The sequence below is a fragment of the Macadamia integrifolia genome, chromosome 7, assembly GCF_013358625.1.
Source record: "Macadamia integrifolia cultivar HAES 741 chromosome 7, SCU_Mint_v3, whole genome shotgun sequence".
In the NCBI taxonomy this organism is placed as follows: Eukaryota; Viridiplantae; Streptophyta; class Magnoliopsida; order Proteales; family Proteaceae; genus Macadamia; species Macadamia integrifolia.
In genome coordinates, this window is record NC_056563.1 from 5,863,292 (window position 1) to 5,880,033 (window position 16,742).

The following is a 16,742-nucleotide window of genomic DNA, read 5'->3' on the forward strand; positions in this document are numbered from 1 at the left end:
AGTTATTTATTTATTTAATTTTAATTGCGTGGCTTGCGTCTTTAAATTCTTAGATGACGAATGGTTAGGACGTTATTTTTAGGACGGTAATTAGAATTAGATCACAACCATTAATCAGTTCACTTTCGCATTATTAAAAGAAATAAAAAATAAAGTGGTTGCTCTCCCTGTGTTTGACCCGTAGCTACACTGATTCGTACGCTTGCGGTTACATTTTAGATCTCAAACAGGGGGGACCAATATGTGGCAGTATGGGGATGTCACGGAGTAGTCTCAGGCTGCAGCGGCACTGCTCCCTTGTGTTTAGGTTATTATATTCATAGCTCCCAATTTTCAAGGGTATTTTATTCTACAAAGGAATTAAGGGCTCATTTGTTTTGAGGTAATTAAGAACTGTATGAGAGGAAAATTTTAAGTCATTATTTCCTAGTAAAATTCATTTAAAAAAAATTGTAAATAAAACCACTAGTTTGATAGAGATTCACTTAAATGATGGCAAAGAAGAAATTCTTTCCATCATTATGTTTGGATAGGTGTGAAGAATAGTGAAAGGCATTTTCGGGCCTTGAACATGAAAGTGGGGAATAACGATGATCTTAGATTCATGGATGAACAATATAAAATTTTAAAATTCTATTAGATTTTTTTTAGGGTGCGCGCTCTAGAGACATTGACGAGCATATTTATGTGTGAAATCTAGTGTAGTAAAACATGCATTTTATATATTTAGAATAGAGCTATCTTGGGTTTTACTCTCTTTTTGCAGGTTATATATTTTCAAGGCCTTAAGGACTATTGGGTGTTATATCTCCAATTTTACACTTAAAGAGGCCATATTTCTTTTCAAAGTTGCGAAGAGGACAAAATTCTGAGCAAGATGGAAGTGTTCAATTGCAAGTACACATTCGTTTGGTCAACTGTACAAGTGATTATTCTTTTCGGGTCAGAAAAAAAATAATGGATCAGAACTGAACCGAGATGCAGAACCAGCCCATCTGCAGTTGTCTCAAGGGTATAAAGAATATTTCAAATGCCAACAATGATCGATGGACCACATCTTTAAGTGATTGAATATTCATTTTTGGTAACAACAACTACCTAGCGTAGTTAGTGAGTTGTGGTGTGCAAAATCCCTTGCTAATTAGGAGGCCAAATAGGAAAAAAAAAAAAAAAAAGACAAGGGTATAGACGAAATTTTCCATTAAAATAGAATATTATCTAAATCCAAGCAAGAAAAATCGGCCAAAGGGGTTTCTTGTGCAAAAAGAGAGAGAAAAATAGAAAAAAGGAGAAAAAATAGGAAGAAAAAGGCAAGAAAAATCGTGAAAGATCTCTTTCCACACGTTCTTCCCTTCTCTCTCCTCCACTTCATCAACAAGATAAAAAAAAATCTTTTTTTTAGAAGCTAAAATCGTTAGCTTTCCTCCCCCATTCTCTATATAATAGAATTAACACAAGGAGAGGAAGCACTTCATTCTTCTTCTAGGGTTTTTTTTTAGTTGTTCTATCTCTTTCTCCAGTTTTCTCTTTCTCTAGCTCTAGTTCTAGGTTTATGCTTTAAACACTTTTGTAAGTTCTTTTTATTCAATTAATGTAAGTACTTTTGTTTTTTATTTAGTCTTTTATTTTTATTGTTTAAACAATTGAAGTTGTAATTTTCAAGTTCTAGTTTTAGGCTTAGTTCTAGGTGACAAGAATAAGCTATGAAGTATGTTTTTCAAGTTCAATTTTTTTCTTTAGATTTTTTTTCTCTAGTACTAGTAATTTCATATTTGGTTTATTCCAGATCTAGTTTTTAGTACTGGTAATAACTCAAATCGATCAAGTTTTCAGTTCAAGGGATGAAGTTCAAGTAAGTAGGCTCCTTCAGTAGTCCTCTCTCCCCTCTCTCATTCCATCTTCTGACTACTCTTTCTTTCTTAATTTAGGATTTTAATTTCAGTCATTATATTATTGCTATCCCTTTTCCCCAAGGTTCATAGCTAGTGTATGTATTGATTTTGCCCCTCCTAGCCATAGAATTATCATTTTATTGTTTTTATTTTAATTGTCTCTCTTTCCCTAAAGCTAAGTAGAGAAGCTCATAATATGATGCATCTCTCACGTTAAGTAGAGAAATCTACTTGTGGGTCTCTCTCTAGCTTTATCCCCTTTCTTTTACTTTATTTTTATTTTAGCATTTTTTTCCTTCATTGCTTTTTAATTGAGTGGTGTGTTTATTTTCAGCTACTTATTTATTTAATTTTAATTGTGTGGCTTGCATGTTTAAATTCTTAGATGACGAATGGTTAGGACGTTATTTTATATATATATATATATATATATTTAGGACGGTAATTAGAATTAGATCACAATCATTAATCGATTCACTTTCATATTATTAAAAAAAATAAAAAAATAAAGTGGCTTCTCTCCCTGTGTTTAACTCGTAGCTACACTGATCCGTATGCTTGCGGTTACATTTTAAAATCTCAAACAAGTTTTTGGCGCCGTTGCCGGGTAGACAGTTTCATGTTATTTTTCACTTTCTTTTGGTAAATCGGAGTGTTTTATTTGCTTTGTTTTGTTTTTCCTTTTCTTTTATTGAATTCCTGAGAAGAACAACTTGCAATAATAATTGTAATGGTGGAGGTTGTCATGCCTCATAGTATGATAAAGACAGGTTTCGCCCTATAGCAGTACCTTAGGAATTAACCTGAGCAACCCTGGATCCCTGCTGGTAAGCTCCCAAAAAGCAAAAAAAAAAAAAAAAAAATCAAAAAATCATAAAAAAAAGTTTTGATATCCATTCTTTTGTGCTTGTCTTACTCTAGTTGTGGATAGTTTTTTGTTACATGAGTGTTAGGTGAGTACGTAATACTAAGAATCGGTTGGAAAGAAGAGATCCAACAAGTAGTGACTTTATACGTTTACTTTCTTTAAAGTCTTTCAATATGGGAGACCAATATCAAAACCCTTCACATTAGTCTCTAAAAGATAGGTTCTACTCTGCTAGAACAACCCAACCTTCCTGCATAGTTCTACCACAAGCCCAGGGCAATAATTTTGAACTTAAATCTCAATACATCATTATGTTGCCCCACTTCCATGGGTTGACCTCTAAAGATGCATACCTATTTCTAAGGGAATTTGAAGAGGTATATGTTCTAATTAAGATCCAACAGCTTTCTGATGATCCTGTTAAGCTTGGGTTTATCACTTTTGCATTAAAAGACCAAGCTAAGAAGTGGTTGTATGGGTTACCCACAAATTCCATAACCTCATGGGAACAGTTCACAGTTGTCTTCCTTAAGAAGGTTTTCTCAACTCAGGAGACCAATAAGCTTAGAAGTGATATCCTTTAGTTTAGACAAAAACCTAGTGAGTCATTTTTCAAACTTATAGAAAGATTCAAGTATCTACTCCAAGAATGCCCTCACTATGGCCTAGACTTATGGCATTTATATCAAATAATTTATGAGGGTATTGACTACCTAATTAAACAAATGATAAAGTCTATGTGCCCTAAGGGATTCACATCCTTTACAGATGAATGAAAGGTATAGAAATTCATACTTGACTTAGCTGACAAAACCCGTGAGTGGAAATCAACCCAAGAGAGTGAAAGAACCATAGGAGAAAAATGATATTTTGTGGATGGGATAGTAGCCAAGGAAGCCCATTTGGATAGCCTAATCAAGATGATTAAAGTTATTGTTCCTAGAGAGCCATCATCAGTCAATTTGGTTAAGATTTGTGCTTGGTGCCGGTATCCTGAGGGTACTTCTAATGATAGTGTTAATGTCTTATACCAAAATAATTCATATAGTAACACCTACAATCCAGAATAGAGAAATCATCCAAATTTCTCTTGGAATCAGGGCAACTAAGCAGGACCTTCCAATTTTTATAATCAATGTCAACCTGGACCCCAAAGGCCTCCCTTTGCACAACAATCTTTTTTTCAAAATACTTTTCCTATGTCAAATGTAGGACCTTGGGCTAGTTTTTCTAGGGCCCCTCTCATGTCATCTTATCAGCAACCCCCTGGGTTTACCAACACTGGAGAGGTAAGTAGAATAAATGACCTAGAAAAAAATATGACCCTCCTCATGACAAGCCATCAAAATCTTATGAGAGAACTGACTCAAGTTATTTCAATTATGCTTGAAAGGGAGAAAGAAACTTTACCTAGTCAACCAGAGCCTAACCTTAGGCATCATCAACTTGTTAGTTCACAAGCACCAACTAATGCACCACTGAATATAGTACAAGGTCAGACCCAACAAGGCCCCTCTAACCAATGTAATGTTGTTTATACCCTTAGAAGTAGTAGAGAGTACCAACAGAGCGTTCTTAAATCTTCCCCATCTATTACTCCTGTTAACTCTCCTTCAGTTGAGGACACAAGTGTTCTTTTTATTCCAGGTTCGTCTGATGAACCTAAAGATTCATTTGAAATTAAAGATGATTTGGTTGAAGAAACGAAAAATGATTCTTCTGAAAAAGGGTAAATCCCTAACAGTCCTTATGTTCCTCTTGTCCCATTTCTTGATCGCTTGATAAACAAAAAGAAGATTGCTTCCATGGATAAAATTTTAGAAGTCTTCAAAAAAGTAAAAGTGAACATCCCTCTTTTGGATGTCATATCCTAGATCCCCGCCTATGCAAAGGTACTGAAAGATTTATGTACTCACAAACGTATCACTAGTGTGCCAAAAAAAATGTTCTTGGCAGGTAACATTAATTCCATAATTACTCAGCTTATAGCAGCTAAGTATAAGGATCCAGGGAGTCCAACCATATCTTGTGTCATAGACAACACCTACATTGAACATGCTTGACTTGACCTTGGCGTAAGTGTGAATCTTTTACCTTACCATGTGTATAAGCAACTAGGATTAGGAGAATTGAAAACCACTGGAACTACTCTTCAATTGGTAGATAGGTCTGTTAAGATTCCTAAAAGGATGGTTGAGGATGTCTTATTAAAGGTGGGAGAATTTATTTTCCCTGTTGATTTCATTGTGTTAGATACTAACGCCTTCTCAATCAACGATGAAATCTCAATAATTCTAGGAGGACCATTCTTGGCTATCAGTAATGCATTAATCAACTGCCGGAATGATTTTCTAAGGTTATCTTTTAGCAACCAAACTATTGAGTTTAGCATGTTTAGGATAGGCAAGCAACCACATATGGAAGAAGAGATCAATATGCTTAAGGATTTTCTGGATTTTTCTGATGATTTGATTATCAACTTTGATATTGATTTTGATTCAGAATTTTAAGAGTGTATAGAGGAGTTGGATGATGATAGTAAAAATTTATTTTCTGAAGTCTTGAGTCTTCACACACTTGTGTAGCCCTTATGGCCCATTTCCAATTTCATTCCCAAACCTTCTATAGTTGAGCACCCTAAGCTAGATCTTAAGGAGTTGCCATCTAATTTGAAGTATGCTTTCTTAGGGCTTGACCAAACTCTTTCTATAATAATTTCTTTAAATTTGATTTCTAGCTAGGAAGAGGAATTACTTAAAATGTTAAAAGATAATAAGGAAGCCCTAGGTTGGACCATGGCTGATATCAAGGGTATAAGTCCTTTTATTATGCAACATCATATACATCTTATAGAGGATTCCAAATCATCCACGGAACCCCAAAGAAGAGCTAACTCAGTGATGATGGAAGTCATTAAGAAAGAGATCTAAAGTGACTGGATCATGGAATAATTTATCCTATTTCTGACAACCAATGGGTAAGCCCAGTTCACGTAGTGCCTAAGAAGTCTGGGATGATTGTAGTTCTCAATGCCAATAATGAACTAATTCTAACCCGTGTCCAATCAGGGTGGAGAGTGTGCATAGACTACAGAAAACTTAATGTGGGCAACCTAAAAGGACCACTTTTCATTACCATTCATTGACAAAATTTTAGAGAGATTAGCTAGACATGAATACTATTATTTTCTTGATGGATATTCCGACTATAACCAGATCTCAATTGCTTTAGAGGACTAACATAAGACCACTTTTACATGCCCATATGGAACATTTGCTTACAGGCGTATGCCCTTTGGGCTTTGCAATGCCCCTGCTACGTTCCAACGATGCATGATGAGCATCTTTTCTGACATGGTCGAAAAATTGTTAGAAGTATTTATGGATGACTTTTCAATTCATGGGAATTCCTATTCTGAATGTCTTCATCATCTTTCTCTAGTTTTGAAAAGGTGCATATCTAAGAATTTGATTTTGAATTGGGAGAAATGTCATTTCATGGTTAAATCTGGTATTATTTTAGGCCATGTAATATCTAAGGAGGGAATTAAGGTAGATAGAGCCAAAGTAGATTTAATTGATAATTTACCACCTCCTCAATCTATTAAGGACGTTCGATCCTTTCTAGGGCATGCGGGATTCTACAAAAGGTTTATTAAGAACTTTAGTCAATTAGCTCAACCTCTCACTTTATTACTTGTCAAAAATCAAACTTTTGAGTTTTCTAAAAAGTGCTTAGAATCTTTCAAACAATTTAAAAAGGAGTTGACCAATGCATCCATTGTTCAACCACCTGTTTGGATCGAACCATTTGAACTGATGTGTGATGCTTCAAATTTTATCATAGGAGCGATTTTTGGTCAAAGGATTAATAAGTTATCCACTATCATTTACTATGCTAGTAGGACCTTAAATGATGCACAACTCAATTATATAACCATTGAAAAAGAATTTTTAGTTGTTGTGTTTGCATTAGAAAAGTTTTAGTCTTACTTAGTTGGTTCACATGTGGTGGTGTATACTGATCATTCTGCTCTTAGATACGTAGTTCAGAAGAAAGATGCCAAAACCCATCTCATTAGTTGGGTTTTACTTTTGCAAGAGTTTAATTTAGAAATTAGGGATAAGAAAGGAGCTGAAAACCTAGTTGCAGACCATTTATCCTAGCTTCTCAATTCATTGATTGTCGATTCTCCAGTCAACGAGAACTTTCTAGACGAACAGTTATTTACAGTGTCTAGTGAACCATGGTTTGCTGACATTGTTAACTTCTTAGTTTCAGGTGTGATTCCGGATCACTGGTCCACCCAAGATAAGTATAGGTTTTATTCCCAAGTTAAACACTTTTTCTGGGATGATCCTTATTTGTTTAAGATATGTTCCGGATCAGATTATCTGATGATGTGTTCTTGATCATAAACAACATTCTATTCTCTCTTTTTACTATGATTATGCATGTGGTGGACACTTTGGACCTAAGAAGACTGCCGCAAAGATTCTCTAATGCCGATTTTATTGGCCTACTCTTTTTAGAGATGCTTTTAATTTTTACAAGGTTTGTCCCGCTTGCTAGTCTTTTTGCCATATCAATAAGAGGAACATGATGCCTCTCAACTCTATTTTGGTAGTTGAGATCTTTGATGTATAAGGCATCGATTTCATGTGACCATTCCCTAATTCCTTTAGAAATTTGTACATACTTCTGGCTGTTGATTACGTTTTTAAATGGATAGAGGCCATACCTTGTAAATCTAATGACCACAAAGTGGTGGTTCAATTTCTCAAAGAGAATATTTTTTTCGCTTTGGTGCACCATGTGCAATAATTAGTGATAGGGGTACTCATTTTTGTAATCGGCCTTTTGAGGCCTTAATGAAAAAGTATGAGTCACCCATAAGTTATCTACCCCTTATCACTCTAAACTATTGGTCAAATGGAGGTGTCTAATAGGCAGATCAAACAAATCTTGGAGAAAACTATTAATCCCAACAGTAAGGATTGGTCCCTTAGGCTCATTGATGCCCTATGGGCCCATCGGACTGCATTCAAGATCGACCTTGGTCAGTCTCCCTACCGTATGGTGTATGGAAAAGTTTGTCACTTACCAGTTGAGTTGGAGCATAAGGCCTTTTGGGCCATCAAGAAGCTCAACTTTGATTTGTCTGATGCCGGAATTCATAGTAGGCTCTAACAATCTACGTTGGAGGAACTTAGGAATGATGCCTATGAAAGTTCTAGGATTTACAAGGAAAATACCAAAGCTATCCATGATAAGCACATTCTGCATAAATCTTTTATAATTGGTGATAAGGTCTTATTGTATAACTCTTGATTGCATCTCTTCCCTGGTAAGCTTAGATCCAGATGGGATGACCCGTTTATTGTCCATAATGTATATCCCCATGGGGCTGTGGAGATTCTGAATCCAGGAACAGGGGTAATTTCGAAGGTTAATGGTCAGCGTTTGAAACCGTTCATTGAGTTTCCTACTACTGGTAGTGAAGAGGTCATAGATCTCCATGAACCTCTTTACATTGATGAATAACTTTTAATCAGGTATGACCCCCTTGCATTGTCTTCGCTTTTAATTCTTTCCATGCATTGAGGACATTGCATAACTTAAGTGTGGGGGAGGGAAACCAATTTTTGTTTTTTCCACTTTGTTTTGTTTGTTTTTCTTTTTTATTTTTGAGCTTGCTAAGGATGAAGTCCTACTTTGGCTTTTGGCTAATGATCATACCATTCAGATGCTTGATGTATGAAAGTAAATGTTTTGACTAAGGTACCCATTTTGAACATATAAAAACCCTGTTGAGAAGAAAGAAACAAGTCTGTGTCTTGAGATGAGACTTTCTTTTGAAAAATAAGAGACCCTTGTTTTATGGTGTTGGACCAGATGTAAGTCTGTGGGTTCCTTGAACTTTTGATTTGGAGTTAAGACATTCTTTTTAATTTGGCACGAGTTGACAAATGCACAAATTTTAAATGAAATGTGAAATGCGGTATAAAGAAGAATACAAGTTGATTACCTTGGAACTAAACAGGGCATTGCACCTCAAGAAGCGTGGTGTCTTGATCGAAATTCCTAAGGAGAAAACTTCTAAAAGAACTCTAGCATCATTGTCTTTGTGGGCATATGCAAAAAACGAAGCTACATAGTAACTTGGGTGTCTGGTGTTTGCTCAACCATGTCATTCAGGCCAAAAGTAGTAAAGTAGAATAGAGTTTATTAAGTGAAAAAAGAAGAAAAAAATATACAAATGTCATTAATGCTAGGTAATATGTTTGGTCAAAAACACTCCAACGCCTTAGTCATTGGTTCCCTATTTCTTCACAAGTGGTTTTACCTTAAGATAAGGATGTTTTGGAAGAGACAAAGTGAGTTCCAAATTAAGAAATATGCTAGTGCCTGGAATTGATAGAGAGTAATAAAAGTTCAAGTGTGGGGGTCCTTTGTAAGAAGAATTATCTTTGCTCCGGATCGGTATGGCCCTTACCTTTAGCCAATGTTAGGATTTATTTATTCTGAATTTTGGGTGTATATTCACTACAAACACCCACGAGACACAAATCATTCCCTAGGGGTGACCTATGGGTTTAAAGGCTTGTTGCACATGCTAAGTGCAATCGTGATTCCTACGAAAGTGAGTTAGGTTTTTTGTTTTTATTCTTTTTCTTTTTATTTTGCTCAAGGATTAGCAAAGTCTAAGTGTGGGAAAATTCTGATGAGCACATTTATGTGTGAAATCTAGTGTAGTAAAACATGCATTTTACATATTTAGGATGGAGCTAAGGGTTTTACTCTCTTTTTGTAGGTTTTATATTTTCAAGGCCTTAAGGACTATCGGATGCTATATCTCTAATTTTACAGTAAAGATGTCATATTTCTTTTTATGGTTGCGAAGAGGATGAAATTCTGAGCAAGATGGAAGTGTTCAATTGCAAGTACACATCCGTTTGGTCAACCATACAAGTGATTATTCTTTTCGGGTCAGAAAAATAATAATGGATTAGAACTGAACCAAGATGCAGAACCAACACATCTGTAGTTGTCCCAAGGGTATAAAGAATATTCCAAATACCAACAGGGATCGATGGACCACATCCTTAAGTGATTGAAGATTTGTTTTTGGTAACAACTACCTAGCGTAGTTGGTGAGTTGTGGTGTGCAAAATCCCTTGCTTATTAGGAGGTCTCAAGTTTGAACCTCTTAGCTGCCATTTTGTTGAGGTTTTTGTGCAAGAAGAGAGAGAAAAATAGAAAAAGGGAGAAAAAATATGAAGAAAAAGGCAAGAAAAATCATGGGAGATCTCTCTCTACACGTTTTCTCTCTTCTCTCTCCTCCACTTCATCAACAAGATAAAAAAAATATCTTTTTTTTTTAGAAGCTAAAATCATTAGCTTCCCTCCCCCATTCTCTATATAATAGAATTAATACATGGGGATGAGGCATTTCATTCTTCTTTTAGGATTTTTTCTTAATTGTTCTATCTCTTTCTCTAGCTCTAGTTTTAGGTTTATGCTTTAAACACTTTTGTAAATTCTTTTTATTCAATTAATGAAAGCATTTTTGTTTTTGATTCAGTCTTTTATTTTTATTTTTTAAACAATTGAAGTTATAATTTTCAAGTTCTAGTTCTAGGCTTAGTTCTAGGTGATAAGAACAAGCTATGAAGCATGTCTTTCAAGTTCAATTTTTTTCTTCAGATTTGTTTTCTCTAGTACTAGAAATTTCAGATTTGGTTTATCCAGATCTGGTTTTTAGTACTAGTAGTATCTCAAATCGATCAATTTTCAGTTCAAGGGATGAAGTTCAAGTAAGTAGGCTCCTTAAGTAATTCCCCCCTCTCATTCCCTCTTCTGACTACCCTTTCTTTCTTAATTTAGGATTTTAATTTCAGTCATTACATTATTGCTATCCATTTTCTCCAAAGTTCATAGCTAGTGTATGTGTTGGTTTTGCCCCTCCTAGCCATAGAACCATCATTTTATTGTTTTTATTTTAATTGTCTCCCTTTCCCTAAAGCCAAGTAGAGCAATCCTTGTAAGAGTGACTCTCTGGTAAAGTAGGGAAGCTCATATTATGATGCATCCCTCGGGCTAAGTAGAGATACCTACTTATGAGTCTCTCTCTAGATTATCCCCTTTCTTTTACTTTATTTTTATTTCAACATTTTTTTTTCCTTCATTGCTTTTTAATTGTGTGGGGTGTTTATTTTCAGCTATTTATTTATTTAATTTTAATTGCATGGCTTCCGTGTTTAAATTCTTAGATGACGAATGGTTAGGACGTTATTTTAGATACATATGTTTAGGACGGTAATTAGAATTAGATCACAATCATTAATCGGTTCACTTTCGCATTATTAAAGAAGTAAAAAAATAAAGTGGTTGCTCTCCCTGTGTTCGACCCGTAGCTACACTGATCCGTACGCTTGTGGTTACATTTTAAAATCTCAAACAGACATCAACTCCTCCACTTTAAGATATGAATATAGGCTCCAAATGCAACCAAAATTTGATTTAGCTATTATTAATTGCAACTTGACACAGCAATAAATGCTTAATTATATCAGCTCCTTGGTTAAGAGACTATCTCTTCTCTCCTTCCCTTTTTTTTTTTTTGATAAATTCTCTCTCTTCCTCCTTCCAAATGCATATCTTCACTGCTCTCAGATCGCCGCCTGCCAGTGGAAGGCTTTTCTACATTCAGTTCTGGGTGAGATCCAATTGGATGTGAATCTTAGCCATAACCTGAATCCATGCCCTCAAGAACCACATTTACTGGAATGGGTCCTTGGGAAATGGCGTGTTTTGATTCATGGATGGGACTGCCGTGTCATCTTTGTTTTGCTGCTGAACCAAATATCTTGAGACCAATCTCACTTTATAAAGGAGGGGCCAAAAAAATAAATGACAAATTCTCCAACGGAAGGAGAACTTCTTTATCCAACTCATTTGTAATTTGTAAATCAACAAGAACCAAAATATGGCAGAAGCAAATTCTTGACCGGACAAGTGTTACTACTCCCCATTCATCTTGTAGAGGTTTTCTTATGTATGAACCATAAGTTCCAATAAGTAAGCTCAAGAGAAAGGATGCAAAAGTTTCAGTAATCTATAGTATAAAATCTTCGTAATCTATAGGGTGACCCTAAATATGATGCAGAAAAGAATTTAAAAACAAGAACAAATAATGTACACATATTTACGAGGTTCGACAAGAATACCTACATTTTCGGTGAGATGAGATTTTGCTTCACTATCAATGGAGAAAATATATAGTGAAACCCTATATGAGAAATTTTCAGAAATACCCATAAAACCTTAGACAAAATTAAAGACATCATATCCCCAAGAGATCAGTGTTTGTATGTTTGTGTGTAAGAGAGATAAGGAACTTCGTTTTGGTTTTGCAGCCCAAGTTTTCTTATTTTCTGAATCCCACAGTAAACTTGCCTGCATGGTAGGCCTTTTTAACACACTTGGAATATGGCATGGGGAACAACAACTTACTTAGTTTTCCAAATACTTTGCCCCATTAGTTATTGTGGTATATGATAACAGTACATGGATAGTTTTAGTGACTAGTACAACAGTAGACTAATCAAAATTATTAAATCACTCACTGACGGGATGAGAGTGAAGGCTCTACTTGAAGTACAGCCCTAGTAGAACTGCAATTCATCACTGCAACAATTACTAAATGATGCCAAAGTAATCACTACCATTAAGATTCTTTTCACCCCAATGGTGCAAAGGGTTCTTGTGAATCAATCCCCAAGATGAAACAGACCCAAGAAGGCCTCTCCAGTTTTATTGCCCTTTTATTGCCCTCAATAACTAGACCTCATTAAAATTCCCAGAGTTGTGCTCAACAATACAAAGAAAACTTTTTTATAGAAATCAACAAAGGAAATCTTGAACAAGGGAGAAGGGAGCTTGAAGGCGCAAGAAAGCAAGAGAGTGATACATAAAAAGGTCTTTAACAGCTAAATTCACACTCTATTTCTAGAGGGAAGATTTCTCTTGGACAAACTTGTCCAACACCAAAGGGAGGTGATTCCCGCCCTTATTTTTTTTAAAACTTGGTTAATGCTGGTCGACTGCCTAGGAAAGCTGGTCGCCGAGGAACCTCCAATAGCCATATAACGCTCGTATCGAGTGATAAAAGCCAACCACCTCTTATTGCTCCTATTGCTTGATCCTTGAGTCATCCCTTTTGTTTAGGTAGACATTTTTATCTGGTCTTTTACCCATCTCAGATTCATAAGTGTTTAGAGAGCTCACCTTTAAAACTCTAACCTAAACAAAGACAGAAACCATATCACGTCGAGCCTTTGATCCCCTAAATCTAGGAAGCCACTCCCAAAGCAAAGATTGATTAGGTTGGCCGTGGATTAAGCTCACATTCATGTAGATACATCGCTTGCAACAAAAAAAAAAAAATGTAGATACTTCGACTCGCTTTATGCTTTACCTTAGGTTAAAAATAGTATTCTATCAAAAAAATAAAAAGGTTGGCAAGAGAACGCTACGCTGCTGGCACAAGTACAAGCCAACAAGCAGGCCATTAGGAGATTGTGCAAGAGTAGCAGTGTCTTTCTGCTCCTTCTGTATCTAGACATAGACGCGCAAATAGGGGTGTCAAACAATCGGGCCTTGTCGGTCTTGATCGGGCTTAATCGGGGTTGACCACTTGGAAGCCTTGCATCGTGAACCCCCGTTTAAGTAAATAGGTCTAGCTTTGGGGGCATGATACAGTTTATAATTGGGTTAATCGGTGTTAGGTTTTAATCAGGCTTTCTTAAAAGGGTCTTAACCGAACCTTAACCGGGCTACGGACATATTTAAGTCTAAATGGGCTCTAAACAAACTTGAAATGTGCCTATCCTAAAATTCTTTTCTTAAGTGGGTTGAATGCCAAAAAATATATGAGGCAAGTCTTTAATAAAAAATGACATGAAATTATAGTTGTTCTTACAAAAAAAAAAAAAAAAAAAAAAGATTATGACCTTTACAACTCACAAAATAAAGCTTAATTAAATTAAATCCTATTACAAAGCAAAGTGTAAGAAAGCTTAATTTATATCTTATTAGTAGTGGCAAAATAAGAATTTTATATAGTATTAAAGGGGGTTGGACTAGGTTGGGCTACAATGAATCAATTCAAACCTGTTATATAAACGTGTCAATTCGGTCCGCCCCCCAACAGGCTAGCTGCTTGCACCATGAACATAACGAGCCGGTCCAAATCAAACCATAAATGTGTCGGGCTCGATCAGGCCTATCGGTGCGAAGTTAGAATTGACACCCTTGCACGCAAGTAGCTTCCTTTCTTTACTTAAAAAAAAAAAAAAAAAGTGTAACCAAGACTAGACCAAAGGACCAATACCATGCAGTGCGGTGAGGATCAGTTCGGTTCAGTTCCTATGTACTACTCGTATTCTTGTAGACAATTACTTTGGTCTAACAAAGCTACCAGTCCCTCTACCTCATCGGATAAGTCTTATTCAGGAGGAAAAAGAAGAAGCCCACAATCGCTGACAGAAGAAAAAAATCGAACAACATCGCCATGGAATCTTACCCATTACAATGCATCAAATCCTTTCTATCTCCCTCTCCACCCTCCACCCGAACCAAACCCATCTCAAATTTCCTTCCGATCATCCAAACCAAACCCTTTCAAACCCAAAATCCTTCCTTCCGGCCGCCGCCGGCGACACGGTACTCAGCAGCTCTAAAGAACCCGAGAGGCTTTGGGGCAGCGTCCCCGAAGAAAAGCAAGACGAAGAAGCAGCCAAAGAGAGACGATGAAGATGATCCCGATGCCGAAGAAGAACCTGTTGACGACACGATACCTGAGGTAGTTACGAACCGGATGATGAGCAGGATGGGATTCTCGGTTGGGATTCCGCTCTTCACTGGGTTGTTGTTCTTCCCGTTCTTCTATTACCTGAAGGTAGTGATGAAAATTGATGTCCCCACATGGATTCCTTTCGGAGTATCGTTCATCTTCTTTGGATTGGCTCTGTCGGGGGTGAGCTATGGGATCGTGTCGTCGAGCTGGGATCCGATGAGGGAAGGGTCTTTATTGGGATGGAATGAAGCTCAGAAGAATTGGCCTGTGTTCTGGCAATCTCTGTGGGGAAGATCAGGAAAGAAGTAGAGAGAGAGAGAGAGAGAGAGAGAGTTTTTTATGAGGGATTTCCGTCTCCTCCTGTATGGGGCTGAAAGAACAGAGTATATTTCTTTGTATTTCTGTATTGAAAATTTTGATTAATTTGGCGATATATGATGTGGGTTATTTCACAAATGGGAAGTAGTGGTCTATGAACAAATGAATGTGGAACTGCGGATTGAGGAATCTGATTTCAAGGAGGAACCAGGCAAGTAGCCAAATTGAGGGTTGCAGTTCTTCTGTGGATTGGCCAATACAGAGGAGAGCGAGTTGCACAGGCCATCTGGGTTTCATTGCTGGTTTATGCATGGAAGAACTAAAGGACCCATTGGTTCATGAACAAAACTGATTGTTCTTTCACAATGGGAAGAACCACAGATGATGGTTTATCATCTACCACTACCATTAAGGAGAAAACTTTTCTATTTTTGGCATGATGATTGCTTTGATTTTATTTTTTATTTTATTTTATTTATTCTTGGTTAAATTATAGCTTCTTGGAGAGTAAAAGAAGAGGGGGAAAGCGGGTTTAAGGCACAAGTGAAGATAGAAGAGTTCAACCCGTGATCTCCTAGCCGCATGCGCTCTAGTGTTGAAGAACCAACCAACTATGCTAGCAGTTGTCTTCTTGAAGTGACAATTTAGTGGATATAATTAAAATGAGTATGTACAAGCAATACTGATTATCATAGTGAAGATGAAGATTAGTGTTGTGGTGTAATCAGGTTTTAATTTGGGTTAAATTTGTTCTTTATTGGTGGAGAATGGTCGACAAAAATTTGCATATCACGCAGTGAAAAGTATAATACAAGTTCAAGAAAATACATACAAAAGGGTTTAGGATAACCTCAAAACCCACTAGAGTGCAGGTTCTCCAAAGGATTGCAATACTTAAAAAACTAACGACCCTACATGCGTAGGCAACAAGATCGGCGGCGCGTTGGAGTTGTTCTTCCCAAATTAACATGAAGAGATGAGAGAAAAGAACTAGACGAGGATGAGAGAGAACCACAATTTTTGGGGGAATTTTGAAAACCCTATAATCGTGGGTTATGAAATGTGTTGTTTCTCTCTCCACTCTTAACTACTTACATAGAAAACAATATTGTTATCTCCCATGCTAGTGTACCAGACTCACAGCTACACGAACAACTTTCTTCTCTCAAGGGAAGAGTTAAATTTTCGAGGGGCAGTGTTTTTCTTTTTGCAAGAGGCCCCTGCACCCACCCACATCGTGTGCGTGGATACGGTGGTCATTGTGCTCCTCCTATACCTGTAGTCTAGGGGTCTCTCGCAGACAAAAAACTTTGTCCCATTTTTCAAATTTGTGGAATGAGACATTAACCTGGACTGAACAATTTGACCATCTGACCTAGAAAAAAAAAAAAAAAGGTAAGGTTCAGAATTCAGACGCTTCAAAGTATCATGAAGCACTTTGGGCTAACCAGCACAACCTGAGAACATTTCCAATGATGGGTATTCAAATTACCTAAAGATCAAAATTATAATTATTATTAGTATTCTAATTACCTAAAGACCAAAATTTGGAAAAGTATCTGGAAGAGTGGAGAGTCTCTGTCCAAGCCTAGAAACCTCCCCTTGTTGGAGATGGAAGAGAGTTTTACCTTCGGGGAGAGTTGACTCCAAACTCATTGTTATAGGTATTGTCAAATGAGGTTGTAGGGGAAACTATATTGCAGCTAGAGGGCACAGGTGTGTGAATGGACCAGAGGAAGATGAAGCTTAGGCTATCTGTAGCTGTCAAGGAATTGCAGATATGAAGGACCAAGTCAGATGCCTT

The 16,742-nt window shown here is 36.7% G+C and overlaps 1 protein-coding gene and 1 non-coding gene across 2 annotated transcripts; one reads left to right on the top strand and one right to left on the bottom strand.

The window, feature by feature from the left end:
- Window positions 1-3,320: 3,320 nt before the first annotated feature.
- Window positions 3,321-3,427, bottom strand: LOC122085270. The gene has a single exon (XR_006142052.1). It is a non-coding gene; the product is annotated as a small nucleolar RNA R71 (small nucleolar RNA).
- Window positions 3,428-14,266: 10,839 nt separating this feature from the next.
- On the top strand, window positions 14,267-15,076 carry LOC122083848 (protein PAM68, chloroplastic-like). Its single transcript, XM_042651760.1, has one exon. The coding sequence runs from the start codon at window positions 14,336-14,338 to the stop codon at window positions 14,927-14,929; it is 594 nt and encodes a 197-aa protein (XP_042507694.1). The 5' UTR covers window positions 14,267-14,335; the 3' UTR covers window positions 14,930-15,076.
- The last annotated feature ends 1,666 nt before the right edge of the window (window positions 15,077-16,742 follow it).